This window comes from Notamacropus eugenii, chromosome 3 (genome assembly GCF_028372415.1).
Source record: "Notamacropus eugenii isolate mMacEug1 chromosome 3, mMacEug1.pri_v2, whole genome shotgun sequence".
Classification (NCBI taxonomy): domain Eukaryota; kingdom Metazoa; phylum Chordata; class Mammalia; order Diprotodontia; family Macropodidae; genus Notamacropus; species Notamacropus eugenii.
Window position 1 is genome coordinate 66,206,675 of NC_092874.1, and position 17,650 is coordinate 66,224,324.

Genomic DNA, 17,650 nt, shown 5'->3' on the forward strand with positions numbered 1-17,650 from the left:
AATAGTCCATAAGTATGGATTGTGCTCTCGGCAAGGGATACACCATCATCAGGCAATTGCATAGTGAACAAGTGTTGATTAAGTACCATTTTATCCAATTTAGAACTAATGAACTTAGTTGATGGCATTTTTGCTGAATTAAAGAGCAATCAAAGCCTCTTTTCAGATTCTGAGCCATGTAGGTCAAGGAGCTCTGACAGCGTGGGATATTCTTGGCTGCCATGTGGGTGTAATCGGCTCCCTTACTTACTCCCTGCTCTGGATCAGTTGGTTAATAAGCATTCATTCACTGATAAACAATAAATGTTTGATGAATAAATGAATAAGCAAGTGAATACTGAAGATCTATTATCTTGCAGGCTTTGGGTAGGAGGGATTCTGAGAGGAAAGACATCCTTTCCGTATGAGTTTTCCTTCCTTTGTCGTGTGTTCCTCGTGATCTTCGCTCACTCTGGAAACCCATTTGAGGACAATTGGGAAACAATGGGAAAATCCAGATTTGGTCTATTCAAAATAATAATGAAAACAGGAAATCCTGTTTTCCTTTTGGTCTAAATAGATGAGAAGGGACAGGAATGAAGGGGTGAAAAATGGGTTCTGATTTTGAGTTCTTCTGCTAACTTGATCTGTCTTACCACTAACACTGGGGTCTCTTTTGGAACTTTCAGATCATCATTTTTCTGGGGATGAGAAGTTGGAGGAAGTCCACACCTGTTTGCCATGCAGGGAAGGCTGCTCCTTCTGTGCTGATGACAGACCCTGCTCTGCCCAAGAGGACAAGTATTTACGGCTGGCCATTATCTCCTTCCAAATCCTGTGCATGCTGCTTGATTTCATTAGCATGTTGGTTGTCTACCACTTTCGCAAAGCAAAGGTACTTGGAAATATGCTTGGACCAATCCATATGGGGGACCTGGGAGTTGGAGAGGCAGAGAAGTAAAGGGGCATGCTCTCGGTAGTTTATACATCTTTTGCTTCTGAGTGTTTTACAACAAAACACATGAAGTCTTTACCCTTTCTTTTTGTTCAGTTGTTTTCAGTCTTGTTTGACTCTTTGTGACCCCACTGGAGGTTTTCTTGGCACAGATGCTGGAGTTTGCTATTTCCTCCTCCAGCTCATTTTACAGATGAGGAAAGTGAAACAAACAGGTTTAAGTGACTTGCCTAGGGTCACACAGCTAGTAAGTGTCTGAGGCCAGATTTGAACTCAGGAAAATGAGTCTTCCTGACTCCAGCCCTGGCACTCTATACATTGTACCTTTTAACTGCTTTTTCCCCTTCCTTACAATACCACTTTCACACAATTGGATTGATTTAAGCATCCTTCCTTCTACTTACCAATAGGAATATGATTAATGCAATGAAACTTCATTAGGTCCTTAAAGTCTTATTCTCTTAATCATTTACCCTCATTTAACTGAGAAATGAATTACCTCAGAGTCAAAGAAATTTCCCTCTCTTTTTGAACCTGAGTTCACATTTGGCCTCAATCACTTACTAGCTATATGATCTTAGATAAGTCACTTAACCTCTGCTTCCCTCAGTTTCCTCAATTATAAAATGGGAATAATGGCACCTGCCTTGCAGTGTTGTTGTGAGACTCAAATTCAATAATGTTTGTAAAGAGCTTAGCATCGTGCCTGGAACATAGGTCTATTTAAATGCTCATTCCCTCCTCCTTGTCTCTGAAAATAGCATCATTTCTCTATATGTACAATATGTAGGGAAATGAAGGGAAAACATTTATTATTAACATTTGTGGGTTATTTATCATTAAGTGCCTATTATGTGCCAGATACTATGCTAAGGATGTTACAAATAAAATTTCATTTGATCCTCACAACAACTCTGTGTACATGTATACATTCAGTGCATACTCGCTGGCAGGTTCAGTAAAACACAGCCAGCATGGATTATTCTATCCAAGTAAGTTGCTAATCTTTTCACCTGTGAAAAGCGTTTGTTGTGTTTTTCATCCTTTCTTGAGGAGCTCACTCAGCCATCATTGAAGATAATTATATACTTTAAGCATCTGTATTTTTGGAAAATGTATTTGGATAATTTGGGGAGATCTTGCTCTACTGTCTTAGATAATACTAATCTCAGATAGTATTCTCAATAACTTTTCAGGAATTTAACCAATGGCATCTTTTCTGGAGACATGTAGAACAAGATGAAAAATGAGCCTATGATTTATAACTGTCTGAATTTATGCTTTCCACTGTAGGTATTTATATGTCATGGAAATAAACAGCCTTCTGAAAAGCATTATCCAGTCAGTCACCCATTTTGTAAACTTTGGGACCTTTTGTGGGTTAGAGTGAAATTGTTTTCTTTTTAGAAGAAATAAAAATTCTAAATCCAGAAACCTAAGATTCTGAGAGAACACAGCAGTCAAAAATTTTCCTCCTTCTTCCCTACTAAATTTATTAAAGCCATTCATTGTTTTTGAAAATGGTTCAGATTGATTTAAATTACAAAGCTCTTTGGATTTAAGAAGTGTTTCCATTATGGAGAAAAACTCTGGGAAATGGCACCTATGATGGACCCTAGTGTTAGCATAAGAAAACTCCCTTGAAAGCTGATGATGTTTTTCCCATTATGTAAATGATATAGACTTTCAGAAGCTGTCTTAAATAGACAGTATCATTAACAGATGCATGTAGGGGTAAATTAAAATCAGACTCTCAGTTGCTTAGGAAGTGTAAATTGTTGTTCATTTAATGAAGACTTGCCCTTTATTTATTTATTTATTTATTCATTTGCAACAAAATATGTGTTAAATTTTATACAGTCTTGCAAAACGACTAACAAGTGACAGGTTGGAAAAAGTTAATCCACTACTGCCAGAGTCAACATTGTGTCCTTCAAAACACATATCTGGAGTTAGAAGCCCTTGGTTCAAATCTCAGTTCTTCTACTTACTACTTTTAACCTTGAACAACTCACAGTTTCTCTGGTTTCCAGTTTATTTATCTGTAACATAAAATGAGACCCTTCTGAGAACTACATATTATGATTAGATTTATTTTTAGCTTTTACTTGACATTTTACTATGGTAGCTTAAATCAATGAGATGACCTGTGTTCTTGAAAGTTGTGCCAGAGGGTTGGTAAGGTTTAGAATGCCTTCCCTAGATGGGGTATGTACTTGGTATAAAGAAATCAGCCATTGATTGGGGAAGAAGAATAGGGAAATGCAAGTCATTAGTGAAGTATAGAGAGTTTCACCACCAATGGGGTGTGTACTGGTGATGAATTTTTTTGTTATTGCAGCAATTCATGAAGGCCCCCTTTGTAAAGTATAGATGGAGATGCATTTAATGCAATTCAGCCAATATTTATTAAGTCCCCAGTGGAAAAGGTAAAAAAAAAAGGTGAATGAAATTGCAGATCTTTGAGACATTAAAGAAGTACCATTTGGGGAGGAGAGAAATGTGAAATGATTTGCTGTGTGACTGAATAAATCATTTGACTTCTCTGGGTCTTAGACTTCTTATCTCCGAAATGAAGAAGCTGGATTAAATATTCTCTGAATTTTTTTCTAAGGCTAAAAGATATTTGACTATTTTGATAAATACTTCTCTATGACTTCATATAAATCCTTCATCCTGTAGGTAATTCCTAGTTGTTTTAAAATCGATATTGGTTTATGACCATTTGAGATTTGGACCCTGGAGTCAGTCCATAGTGTACAGAAGAAACAATATATGAATATTAATTGTCTCAGCTCTAAAATGGGGATAATATTTAGGGAAGCAGAGGGATAGGAATAAGCATTCATTTTTATTAATAAATGTTTATTGATTATTGAGTACCTATTATGTTTCAGACACTGTGCTAAGCACTTTATAAATATCTTATTTGATCTTCATGACAATTGTAAGGTAGGTGCTGTTATTGTCCCCATTTTACAGTTGAGGAAACTGAGGCAAACAGCAGTTAAGAGATTTGCTCAGGGTCATGTGAGCACCAGTGCAGGAGTCAGGAGGACCTGAGTTCGAATCTCACCTCAGACACTTGACACTCACTAGCTGTGTGACTTTGAGCAAGTCACTTAACCCCAGTTGCCTCATTCTGGCTCATCTCCAGTCATCCTGATGAATATCTGGTCACTGGAGGAGAACTGAGGCTGGTGACCTGCACAGCCCTCCCTCACTCAAAACAAAATCAAGTGCAAGTCATGTCATTACTTCTCTGATGACATGGTCTTCTTCGGCAATGAAGGATGAATGCACAAGTATATAAGGCTGGATTTGAACTCAGGCTTCCTGACTTTGGGACCATCACTCTTCCATTGTGCCACTTGACTGCCTGCGTTGTCTAACTCACAATATTGTTTTGGATAAAATGCTTTGTAAAATTTAGAGCACTGTATGTGTTCTAAATTTTGGCTAAATGTTAGAGAGACTAATGACACACGTTTACCCCAGTAGCCTTGGATGAAAGATGTGTCAGTAAACTGTAGATGATGGAGAAGCGTGTGTTTTCAGGAAAGGAGGTGTTCTGGCAAAGTAACCATTTGGTAAAAAGGAATATTTATATTTTTATTTATAAGATGTTGGTGTTAAATATTTTGAAATTACTTCTACAGGTTTTATACCACATGTTATGACACTTAACATATTTTCTATTAGTTATTCAGAAGGGAGTGCATGATTTCTAACAACTTAATAATGTTAGGTGTTAACACAATTTATTTCTGGACTAGATGTTAAATAAAAGGGAGATATACTGTGAGCAATAGCAATTTATTACATTTCTGAAAATAATGTTTTCCTGGGCTGCTTCTGAGTGAATTTAACACTTTCTGTTTGAGTTTAGTAGTTAAAAAAAATGATTTGATTGTGACAAAAATATGTGAATATGCCTCATCTGCTTTGTTTTATTTTTCTATTTTTTCACCATGTAACTAGGTTTTTTTTTTTTTGTTCTTAAATTAGATCTTAATAGATAAAAAAACTGCCAACAGTGCTCATTTATGGCTTGGAAAATGAGATTTTTAATATAGCATATGATTTAATTTTTCTTATTAATTTCTATAAAAGTTAATTATGGCATTTTAATATCCACTCTAATGACACAAATGGAGATGCCAACATTTTCCACTAATAGGTTTATAATTTGTTTTGTATTTCAATGAAATGACTTTGCTAATCTGATATCTGCCTTTGTCCTACGTCAAATGCACCATAATTTGTGTTTAATATTTCACAATTAAGAGTGCTTCCTTTTGTTTTCCTTTATTTAAATTCAAATGCTGTAAGAAAATGGGACAATAGATGCCAGGAGGGGTAGGAATATGTGGATAGTAGGAATAAACTTATTCTGGGAGTAGGACATGTATGAATGGTGCAACCTGTGTGTTTCATTCTGCTCCAGCAATATAACCTGGCAGTATTGACCTTGGTCTGGAGCTGAAGTCCACTCTCCACTATCTTTTAGATGAAAGGTTGGAGGGTTTTGAGTATCCTAATCAAGAACTAGGTAGGAATTGCTATTATTCACTCATCCCTGTGGCCCTAACTCTCTGAACATATGCTAAGTAACACTCCAGGTGAAGAAGGCTGATACCTCCTTTGGGAACCTAGCTGGTGAAACTGTTGTCAGGGAGGTAGTGAATTTTGGAAAGGTGATTTCAAGTGTAGAATTCTGGGACACCCAGTGGTGTTTTTGCTCTTATCAAAAATTCATGAGAGGAGGATTTCTCAGACAACTTCAAAACTAAAAGAATTCAGATTCACTTTAATTAGGAAATCTTTATGCCGTTGAGATGAAGGTAATACCAAAACTTCAAAAGAGGTTTTTAGAATTTTCGTTTCTAACTCTGTGGTCTGGGAGCTTTAGACCTTCCTTAAAGTGGTAAACTGGACACTGTAAGAAGATCAGATATTTGAGTTTTCAATCATCACCATCATTACCGCCACCAACTAGCAGCATCTCATATGTATGTCAAGTTGCCTACCACTCTAGCCTCCACCTCCATCCAGAACTAAGAGTCCCCCTCAGGGCTCTGATTGATGAGCATTTCACTTCATCTTGCCCTATCTTAGGCATAATTATGCTTCTTGCTGCCAATCTCTGTGCTATACATAGCCAACCATTCTTTCCCCCTCCCATCACCCTATTCATCTTTGCCAACTCTATCTTTGAGAGCAGTAATCAAATCAAGTTCCCAATGTGGACATCTCAATCCATTGCCCTATTACTACAATAATTGGACTCTCTGACTTCCCTCTCCAAAATACTACTCCCTATCCATCATTCCCTTATGTGCACTGTTTTCCTCTAATAGGATGTAAATTCCTTCACCCCTTATTTTAGTGGGTATTCAGGCTATTGTCATATAGCACAACCCTTCAACCAAATAATATGCCAAGGTTGTCCTCTTTGAGAAAGGAATTGCTTCTGGAGCCAGTTTGGTGATGGAGCTAATCTACACTTAGCTAACTTGATGACAGGCCAGTAATTCATTGTCAGACTTGTACGTGAAGCCTTTTTCAATCTAACGTACATACCAGAGCCAGTGTTCTACCAGTATCTCCTTCAGTAACCCACCAGTTACCTCCATATCATGATGATTCAACAGGACTTGAGTGGAGATGGAACTTCTATCTGAACATGATACATAGTTTTATTAAGAAAAAATTCTTTTAATATAAGAAAATTTGGCATGACTTTACAGCATTCAGAGTAATTGATATCATCTAAAGGAGAACTTGCTGAATTTTGAAATTGTTATTTTTAAGAGTCATACATATATATCAGGTAGCACAATGGACAGAGTGCCAAACTTGGAATCAGAAAGATCTCAGTTTAAATTCAACCCCACACATTTACTAGTTATATGACTCTGAGAATTCACTTAACCACTGCCTGCCTCAGTTTACTCATCTGTTAAATAGATATAATAAAGGCACCTAGCATACAGGATTTTAAACTAGATATTATTTGTAAAGATTTTTTTGCAAACAACACAGTAATCAAATATACAGAATGCTATATAAATGCTAGTAATTAGCAATCATTTAAAACATTTAGTAATTTACTTGATTATGTTTTTATTAAGTCATTTGTTCATTCATTTGCTTATTTACTTACCCATCCATTTATTTACTTCTTTACAAATTCTTATAGTTAGGACTGCCAAAGTCAGGGCTCAGAAAGGCAAGCGCTAAGTCTTTGCATTAGGAAGAATGATTTGATTTAGAAGAAAACATAACAAAACTCCTTAGTTGTATAATTTGCTATTTTTTAAAGAAAGATCTTTGGTTTTAATTCCTTTTCCTTCTAATTTTTCAAAGGTTTTCTCTGGACTGTATTCTAATTAGGGCAGGGCTTCCAACCCTGAAGGTTTGTGAATTTTGTTCTTAGGCGCTTGTGCCAAAGTTACATGCCAGATGTCTACTTGCATTTTCTCTACATGCCTCTTAGAGAGGAAAAATGAAGAGAGTGCAGTTAAGATTGTTAGTATTTTCTCTCCATAAGCTGCTCTTTGGCCTTTATGTGGGTTTTTAATCTTGTGACAGGTACAGTAGATTTTCTGTTTCAACATGAGGAAGAAGCCTGGTACAATAGAAAAAATGGTAACTAGAATCAGAGGACCTGGAGTATAGAATCAGAATCCCAACTCTGCTTTCTACCAGTATGACATTAAATTAATTACCAAGTCTCTGAGTCTCAGTTTTCTTCATCTTCCATTGCTCAAAATATTTTTTTTATCTCCTGGGTGCATAGTGGTTAACAAATGATAAACACTCAAAAAATTCTTATTGATTGGTTGATTCCCTTGATCTTGTCAATGTTGTTCAGGCTTTTTCTGTCATATCCTTTTCTTTGTCATCCCATTTGGGGTAACATCTTGGCAAAGATACTGGAATGGTTTGCCATTGCCTTTGCAGTGGATTAAGGCAAACAGAGGTTAAATGACTTGCCCAGGGTCATGTAGCTAGTAGGTGTCTGAGGTCGAATTTGAACTCAGGTCTTCCTGACTCTAAACCCTGTGCTCTATCTGTTGCATCACTTAGCTATCCTAAATCCTAGACTAGAGTCCCTCTGTACTCTAAAATGCAGCGGTCCTATGAATTATTTTTTTGAATTTCTTCTCTTTTCCTTAACATTTTTCATGTGAGATACAATTTTGAATGATGAGTTTGGACTGCACCCGTAAGTGGAGTGGGATGACTATATTTTCCCATATCATTATCAAATAATCATCTCTAGGGCTTAATACTTAAGGAGTCATGAGTTTAACAGTGTGAGCATTCCCTTCACTGATGCTTTTTGACCTGGTAGATAGTCTATGAATATTGATGTTCTGAAATATCCATCAGCTTGTGGCCACCATGGTTTCTGGCTTCACCAAACAGGCTGATACTTGGGTAAGAGGTATACAATCTGCCATTGAGTCATGCTTAAAAGTTTTCAGTTTTTGTAGGACTCATAATCGATTGGCATAACTTTTAATAATTGAGGCTAACTTCTATGCCATGATGAGTCTTCAGGGAAATACTTTTGTGACCCTCAAAGTGGCAACCTTAAAATTATGGAGATTAGTGTGACATGATTTGGAGAGATATGCATCCTAAAATATCAACCCAAATGCCTATTCTTCAACCATCATGATTTTATCTCTTTGCCACTTAAGAGCACCTCATGAACTTCAGATACCCAGGGAATGATGAGACACCTTTGTCCAGTTTCATAATTTTGCTTTGTGACCATTCTATTTCCTAAAATATGACATCAATATCCAGTCACTTTTCAAATGAGCAGATGACATTTCCATCAGGGGTGTGATTCTGGGGGCTGTCATCCCTTTGCAAGATATGCTACCTTGTCCTCAAATATTTTGAGCTTGGCATAATCTAAAATGTGTTATGACAGGTGCTTTTCCCCACATGCTTAAACCTAAGTGTATTTCAAATGAAATTTAGTACTTACAATCTGTATTCATTTTCCTTTTCTTTCTCCCAAAGGTATTCAGTTTAAGTTACTTTCAAAGTGCTCATAGGAATTTCATCTTTTTTGAAAGGTTCCACCCATGATCCTCTCCCCTATCCCCACCAAATGCACACATGTGTACCTTCACAGATACATGTATGCACACACATTTATTTTTATCAATAAATTATCATTTTGCCAGCATTAAATGGAACAAAACCCAAGAGAGACCTGAATTCATTCTGGGAAGAGAAAGCCCTGAATTTCAAATGCTTTCTTCTTCATTCTCAGAGCCCACTCACCTCATCTGTTTGTTACATATTTTACATTCTTAAAGCTATTTTTATTATTAGAAATTAGACGTTTTAATCCATTCTGGTGACTAAGCATTCCATTGTCAGGATGAGAGAGAGCACAGCTTTGTTCTTCACTCAAAAATTAAGAAGATAATTCTTCAGAGTTTAAAGTCCCTTTAAATATAGACAAAGTTGGTGACTATATGGAGAAATCAGTTCCAAGCAATTTGCAAAGGTTACATAGCTTAATAGAAAGAACTTTGGATTTAGAATTGGCAGACCTATGGATCCTGCTTCCCATACTGGATATCTGGGGTTTGACCACAGGCAAAACAAACAACCTCTGTGACACTGAGTTTCTGCATCTATAAATGGAGATAATAATACACATCCTATCTGCTTGACAGAGTTGTGGAGAAAATGTTTGGTAAACCTTAAAGTGCTACATCAAAGGCATAGGAAATAGAGAACTGTATCTGAATCCAGGAAAGCCTGGGTTCAAGTCTTACCTTTGATACCCTGGCTGTATATACCTTGCAAATCAATCTCTCGATTCTCTAGCCAGTCAGTCAATAAACCTTTATTAAGCACCTACTATGTACCAATCACTAGGATACAAATAAAGGTAAAATAATCCCTGCCCTCAAAAAGGTCATAATCTAAAGACATGCAAAATGAAGCTGAAAAATGGGGAGGGGAAAAAGGTACTTTGTGTGTGGGGATATTGAAGTCCTGTAGCCCAGATACTGCATTGTGGTCCCTTCTTAAGTAAAGGGACTAGGAGGAGGTCTTCTGTGTCCGTTTCTACCCGTTCTAATCAGACAGAGAGTCCCCAGGTGTACGGGGTACTGAAGAGGTATAATTTTCAGAGATGATTATATCTTACAGGGAGACCAATCTCTAGAGAAAAGGATGAAGGCAATTCTCTATGACTATGCCTTGCAGAGAGATGTCCAAGTGCACTGATAAGGGGCGTTTATTCACTGAGAGTTCCCTATACCAGTGTTGTCCCAGGTCCCTGCTGTCTATCTCTACAGCACAACAGAAATGTAAGTTGTCATCATCAGCAATGACTAATTATGGTTTTATAGAGGACATCCTGGTCAATTCAAACATTTCCTGGATCTAATAAGCAGAATGGAGATGACCTGATTTTCACATTAGACTGACTACCATGACATAAATTTAAATTTTTGGTAAGCATGCCATGCAGGGGGATGGGGTCTATTTACAATCCCTTTGGTAGGTGTCTAAGTGTTCCAGGAGCTACTTAAGGGTCACATTCCTTTTCTTGGGGAAAGGATGATTGTTTATTATTATTCCTGAAGTCATGCCCCCTTCCTATGTCTTTCTCAGAAGATGGCAACAATTCAAGTTACAAATTATGAGGAGCACTCAGCATTTATAGACCATCTAACAGATGGATACATACTGAGAACTGAAACCCTATCCTTTCCTGAGAATTCTACAGTTCAGAGGTGTTTATCTTCACTTACAATAAAACCCAGTACCTTAACTTGTAGTCAGCCAGTCAGTAAGCCTTTATTAAACACAAAGAACAAAAACCAAATAAATTACCTCTGACCTCAAGGAACTTAATTGAGAAGACAATAGGTAAAATTCTAGGTGCATTCAAATGAGTTTTTTTTTATTAATGTATTCAAAGCTATATTTCTGAGTATTAAAGTTTTGATAGAATACTGATCATTTGCATTTTTCAAATACTTTCAATAAGCCCTCATCTTCCTTTTAAATGTATATTCACGAATAATATTAAAATGTTTACATATTCCTAAAAGAGTCTTCCATATTCCTATTTTCAAAAACAAACTCTAGAATAGACTGGTAAATAATAAAATTCTGGTCTGGGCAATGAATAATGTTTCTGTTTACAGAGGAATTCATTTTTCCTGAGGAAGTGCAAATATTTTAGAAGTGTCCTTTTAGTATGTGTTCATTTAAAAAAAATGATTTATAGAAAATTTCTCCTTAAAGTCCCTAAACACATTTGAGACATTAATATATATGAGCCTTCCTTCATCCCCTGCAAGAAAGTAACAGCACTTTTCAGCAACAAATGGAAAAAATGGATGCCCTGAGATTTACCCAAGAGCACACTGTGAACCGTTGGTGACTTTTGTAATTAAAACAGAGTGATGTTCTCCAAACTGAGCAAATAAGACATATTACATAATGCTGTAGTGGTGGTGTTTTGCTAGCTAATTATGAGGTGTCACTATAAAGTAATGAAATTCTGTAAGTGCTCTTTTTAACAAGCATACCAGAAATTTTACATCCTAATAAAAAGAAATCTTTCAGAGTAGCTACTTTGGATAGTTCTAAAGTATTTCCAGTGATTTCTAGTGACGGCAAAACATCTTTCAACTCCTCTGTGAGAATCATCATTGGTGTCAGGTTATGGGTGATGCAAGATGAGCAACCCATGACTTTATAGTCACATATCACTTTTTATCTAAGCAGAAACATTCAGTTTTATCATACATATTATCCCTTTCCTACTGCCCTGCTCTTACCTTGGTCCTGCATGACTTTTCTACTCTTGAAAATATACTCTTGAATCTGTCCTCAAAGGAAGAGATTTCCTCTCATGGAGGACAGTCAAAATAATGTATTATAGGTTTTGTAGGCAGATTCCAACGAGAAGTCCCCAAGATATCTGCATCTGTGACAATATTATTGGAATAAATAACTATCTATCCAGGCATTTACCTGAAATCACTGGTCAATGGTCCTGCCTCTCTTTCAGATTCTGAGGTTCTGCTTCCCACAAAACTCCAGCCCTTGGTGTCACTCTTGGCCTTCTAGAAATCCCTGAACTATTAGAAGTTATTACTTACAGAAGTTTCCCTTATCTCCTCTCACCTAACATATACCTTGACCCATTTGGACAGGGAAAATAATCCCCAGTGCAATATCTGCTTCCTTATTTAAGCCTTCTCTACTAGAGTGCCTGTAGCTTTGAAAGCCATTGGAGGGTATGCCACCTAGGCCCTTCAGACACGAGATATCCAGTTTTCCAGCCCAAGCAAGAATCATGGTAACCCCAACCTGCCCTCTGCCCAAATCTGTCCCACTTCCAGACTCCTCCTCACTGTCCAGAACTGCTTCAGTTTGGTGAAGATAGAGTCTCTACTGAAGGGTTATATTCCTAGGGAAGAAGGGAAGAGGGTATGACACCCCCATTTTGAATTTTAAGCAAGTTTTCCCATAAAACTGTGGTCACCTAGCACAATCCTTTTATTGTACATATGAGGAAGTTGTGGCCCAGAGAGATTAAGTGATGGAACCAAAGAGATAGAGAAAGTATGTGGAGGTCTAAGATTCAAATTCAGGACCCTAGACTCCAAAACCAGTGCACTTTCCATGGTGCCAAAAAGGTGGTAACATTCCATGCTGCTCTTAGTGTTATAATTCAACTATAGAATGGATTAAGTGGACTTTTAAGAAATATGCTGTCCTATTGTGGTTGAGTCAGAGACATTTGGTCTGACTTGTTTCTGGTGGAAAATACCATGTGTGCCAGGAAATCTAATGTTTCCCTGCTATCCATGCCTTCCCCAAATTGAGGAAGCAGAATGGAAGAAGGGCCAGCAATTGAGCTAATCATGCATAGCCAGCAGTCCCATGGGAAGGGTTCCCTGGTTCTGAGTAAATAAAAGGATTACTAAGGTGATCAAATGATGTGCTTTTAACTAAAGATAAAATATCTAAATTCAAAAAATAGAAACACATGGATCCTGGTTTCTTTTACATACCCTCAGGTGAAAATTCTCTAGCTGCCTTAGAGGAAAGAATTTATAGCAAAGTTCTGTAGTCTATAGATTAGATCCTAAGGGGATAGAAATACAGTCAGATGGAGAAAACCTTGGGCAGACTATATCTGAAGTATTGTATCTTCTGCTAAGTACTACATTTTGGAAAGGAGGTTGACAAAAGTATGTAAAGAGGAGAGCATTTGAAATGGTGAAGGGGCATTAAACTCAGGCATGGGTCCTAGCCATGACTCATGTCAGTGCCTAAAATATCATCACCCCTATCCTCACATGACAATAACAGTAGCACCTACATCATGGGGTTGTTGGGAAGATCAAATGAGAAAACATCTGTATAGCATTCTGTAAGTCTTAAAAAGTTATACACTTACTCCTTCCACATTGTGGCTTTCCCTATCATGGCTTCATTAAATTGAGGCTGGCATAAGAAATTAAATGGAAATTTTTTGAGAGTTCTGTGGAAGCAGCAGATAACACACAAAGGCCAGCAGATGACACAGAAAAAGTTTAGAAACTCAGAAATGCATAACATATTTGTGCAGTATTGTATAATATCAACATATTTTATCTTTTAATATCATAATAATTCAGACTTCTGGTATGAAGGGAGGACCAAAAATTTTTATGTGGTCTTCCCAGATGGCAGGAATGGAGGCATGCCCCTACCCATGTGATGTGGAAGGGAAAATTGTATAAATGTTATAATTATTGTTAGTCTTGTTATTATAGATAGGTTTATATGAGTTGGTGGGTCATGTATCTACCCTATCACAGAACCTCAGAGGTAGAAGGAACCTATGAGACCCTTTATCCTTTTGTATTTAGCCCATATTGGCTGTTACCCTGGAGCAACATGTGGCTTTCCAATCCAAATCTTCCAATCACTTCTAAAAATCCTTCAGCTTATCATGTGTTCACTAGACCTTCCAATAGTCATCTGATGGTGATGCTATTGATAATTTAAAGAAATAACATTATGAATGCTTTGTATCCTAACACAAATATATATTAAAGGTTTTGCTTTATAATAGCCTATTTTTTCTTGAGCTTTGGGCTGATGGACCATGACTAATTTATATTCCTTTTTAGCTGTTTGGGTGGTTTGGGGAGAGGACCTTGCTCAGCAAAAGTGTGAGTTGAAGGAATGATGCATCATATGTACTTGGAATCTCTTAATAAATTTCCATCTAGGTCAGTGTTTTACATATATACACATATGCATATATATATATATTTTGTATGAACTGGTGATTTCATCATTTAAGAGACTCGTGATGAGGGGACCCCTTTTACCAATGCAAACTGGCAACGGTTCTGTAAAATATCCTCTAAAAAGTCCATCATATTTCAAAGTTAGAACTGAAGGGACCATAAAGAGGCCATTTAATATCAAAATACCAAAAATAACGTTCCTAAAATCAATAAATAGTAATACACAAATACTGCTTTGTCTGTCTCTGTCTCTGTCTCTCCTCTCTGCTATAGCTAAACTATAATACTAAGAGCACTGTGGAATGTTACCACCCTTTTAATACAAAAATCAATTATTTTCTTGATGAAAAAGCTGAGTCCAAAAGAGATTAACTTATTTGGAGCACTGAGAAGTGAATTGAGTCTTGTATTAGATGTAAGACTGGAACCCAGGTTTTCCTCACTCCAAAGTCTACCTTCTATCCGCTATACCATACTGCTTTTCTAGATAAAGGTTTATTAAACTAGAAGCCAGGAGAGGGCTCCCCAGGGTATCAGAACTTGTTTGCTCTCTGTTATCCTGTCAACACTATTAGCCCTTTTCTCTTCGGAGAGGCATTTTGTTCTCCTTACACTGTCTCAGAATAATAGTGAAAGGGACCTTGAGATCAGGGCAGAGAGAGCCTGGAATTTAGACAGCTGAATAGCTGAACTAGGAAGGATATTCATGTCCTGAAGATTTTAAGTGATAATCTGTTATCCAGTGATGGACCCTTTTCTCTTCCTGCCTCATGCATAGTTGTTCTCTCCTAACAGCCCAATGCCCATATAAAGCATGCTATTTCATACTATTTTTTATGATGAAGGTTCTCATGTTCCTTATAATTGTCCTTGTTTCCATCATCCTAGAGTAGACTGATTTCTCTTGAATCCCCTTGTAAGAATGATTCTCTTATCTATCCTTGACCTCTTCTCTCACTCTCTCTGCTTTATAGTTATTTCCTCCCTGAAACTGCAATTAATTGAAATGGGGAGAGACCATCAAGAAATGGGATTCTGGGACAAAATGTAACATAACTATACTGAATTTTGAGTCAGGACTGGAGGATGAATGTTAACATAATTCTCCAGGACTAGCCTGGTCTAACTATACTTCTTACTTTCAGAGACGATACCAAGCTAGAATCATAAAACAATAAAGAGTATTTGTTTTTGTCCCCTCCCTCTAGTGATCTCAATGTTCATTTGTTGTTGCTTATTACAATGCAATTAGAAGGTACATTCGAAAAAAAGTTTGTGTCATCTTTCCCCCTTTTAACCTCCCATAACAACACCTGAATGTTGCTTATAGGTGACGCCTTATTCCTTGGAATTCTGCCAGAAGCTTTAAAGTTCCACTTGTTAGTGATGAGAAGGTTTAGGTGCTAAAACTTCCTAGCTCTCTCCCACCGTTTTCTCTCTTTTCTTATCTCTTGTTTTTGAAATGTAAAGAAAACCCTTATCTTTGCGTTTACAAGAGCATAAGCTGTTCAGAAAATCAATGATAATTGATGGAGAAGTGACTTTTGAACTGTCAAAGATCTCTGAGAAGTGAAGTCTTGTTCAGGACCTGAAATCTTTTTCATACTTGATTACCAGTCCCTTTTACCTTTCTGGTTTTTTTTTTCAATCTCACATAAACTTTTTTAAATTTTGATTATTTCCTGAAAACATTTCATTTATTCAACTTGTGGCTTATAGTACATATTGTGATCTTTGGGAGATTTGTGGATTTTTCTCTTTTCAGAAGATGATATTCCAATGTGATCACTTTTGACATTTCAGTAATGGAGACTATTTTTAGTATTAGGACTTGAATTCTTAATAGATAGGACCTAGAATTAGATCTAGATTTTGCATTCTAAAAAATGTGGCCTCTTTTTCACCATTGAAAATAGGATGGGAGCATGTCTGAAGGCTTTTTTGAAAGGCAGTTGTAATATTAATGAGAGTTAGATCTTCCCCACCCATTAATAGGCCTCAGATGAGCTCCCTAAGGGAAGCTTGATTAGGGGAGGCTTGTTTTGCAGGAAGGCCCACATCTTTTGTTAATTGCTAAAGAGGCACTGGGTCACTGGGTTAATTGCTAATGAGGGTCATGCCCTCAGGCGCTGAAAAGCATATATATATATATATATATATATATATATGTGTGTGTGTGTGTGTGTGTGTGTGTGTGTGTGTGTGTGTGTGTGTGTGTGTGTGTGTGTATGCATATGTGTACGTATGCTCTGAGGTGAGGTTTTGCTTTTTGGGCTTGGAAGAAGGTTCATGTGCCAGATGAGACTCTGGGTAGCCGTTAAGGAACTCCTCCCACCCCAGCTTGGCTTTGAAAACCCAGATGTTGGTGCTTCTCTCACTGGCAGCTATGTATGTATGTATGTAATGGTTAGACAGTCAGATCTGTCTGTTGAACTGTGATGTATGCATTGCTTGTGGTCAGACAGTTGGAAGCCTTGCCTGTTGGTCTTCATTTCTCTGCTTGTATTTTCTCTCTTGGTGAATGTAATTAAAGTAGATTGCTGACCCCCTTTAAAGTTGCTTTTCTTTGAAAGGCAGATGTAAGAACCTGTGCCAGCAGGTCATCCTGGATGTGTGTCAGGGTGCTTGCTGCTACAGCAGTGTGGCATATTAGATAAAGCACTGGGCTTGGAGTCAAGAGGACCTGTACTCTGATACTTCTGGGGTAGGCTCTTCCATTTGAAAGGGAGCCATGTTGGACTTGGAGTTAGGGAGACTTGGGTTCAAACACTGCTTCTGTCACTTGTTGTGTGACGATAAGCAAATCTCTTAGTCTGCCTGAGTCCCAGTTTCCTCTTAAATAAAATGGGGATAATGATAGTAATAATTCAAATTTAAATAGAAATCTGAAGTTTTAAAGGGCAGCTAAGTAGCACAGAGGATAAAGCTCCAGGCCTGAAGTCAGGAAGACTCATCTTCCTGAGTTCAAGTATGGCCCCAGACATTCAACTGTGTGACAGTGGACAAGTCACTTAACCTTGCTTTCCTCAGTTTCCTCATCTGTAAAATGAGCTGAAGAAGGAAATGGCAAATCACTCCAGGATCTTTGCCAAGAAAACCTCAGAAGAGGTCACGAAGAGTAGGATGGCTAGAAGACATCTACATAACAACACAAATTTTTAAGTGCTTTTCCTCCAATAGCTCTATAAATTTGGGTAGCATGAATGTTATAATCCCCATGGAACAATTAGGTAGTGTAATAGTTAGAGTGCTGGCCCTGGAGTTAGGAAGTCTTGAGTTCAGATTCAATCTCAGACACTTACCAACTGTGTGAGATTGGGCAATCATGTAATCTCTATTTCCCTTGGTCTCCCTAATTGTAAAATGGAAATAATAATAACACCTACCTTCTAAGGTTGTTTTGAGG

General features: G+C 37.3%; 1 protein-coding gene across 1 annotated transcript in view; it reads left to right on the forward strand.

The window, feature by feature from the left end:
- GPR158 (G protein-coupled receptor 158) overlaps window positions 1-17,650 on the forward strand; it is a 396,975-nt gene that overhangs the window by 197,069 nt on the left and 182,256 nt on the right. Inside the window, exon 4 of the mRNA XM_072651757.1 lies at window positions 669-874. Coding sequence (XP_072507858.1) covers window positions 669-874 — 206 coding nt within the window. The remainder of the gene's footprint in view (window positions 1-668; window positions 875-17,650) is intronic.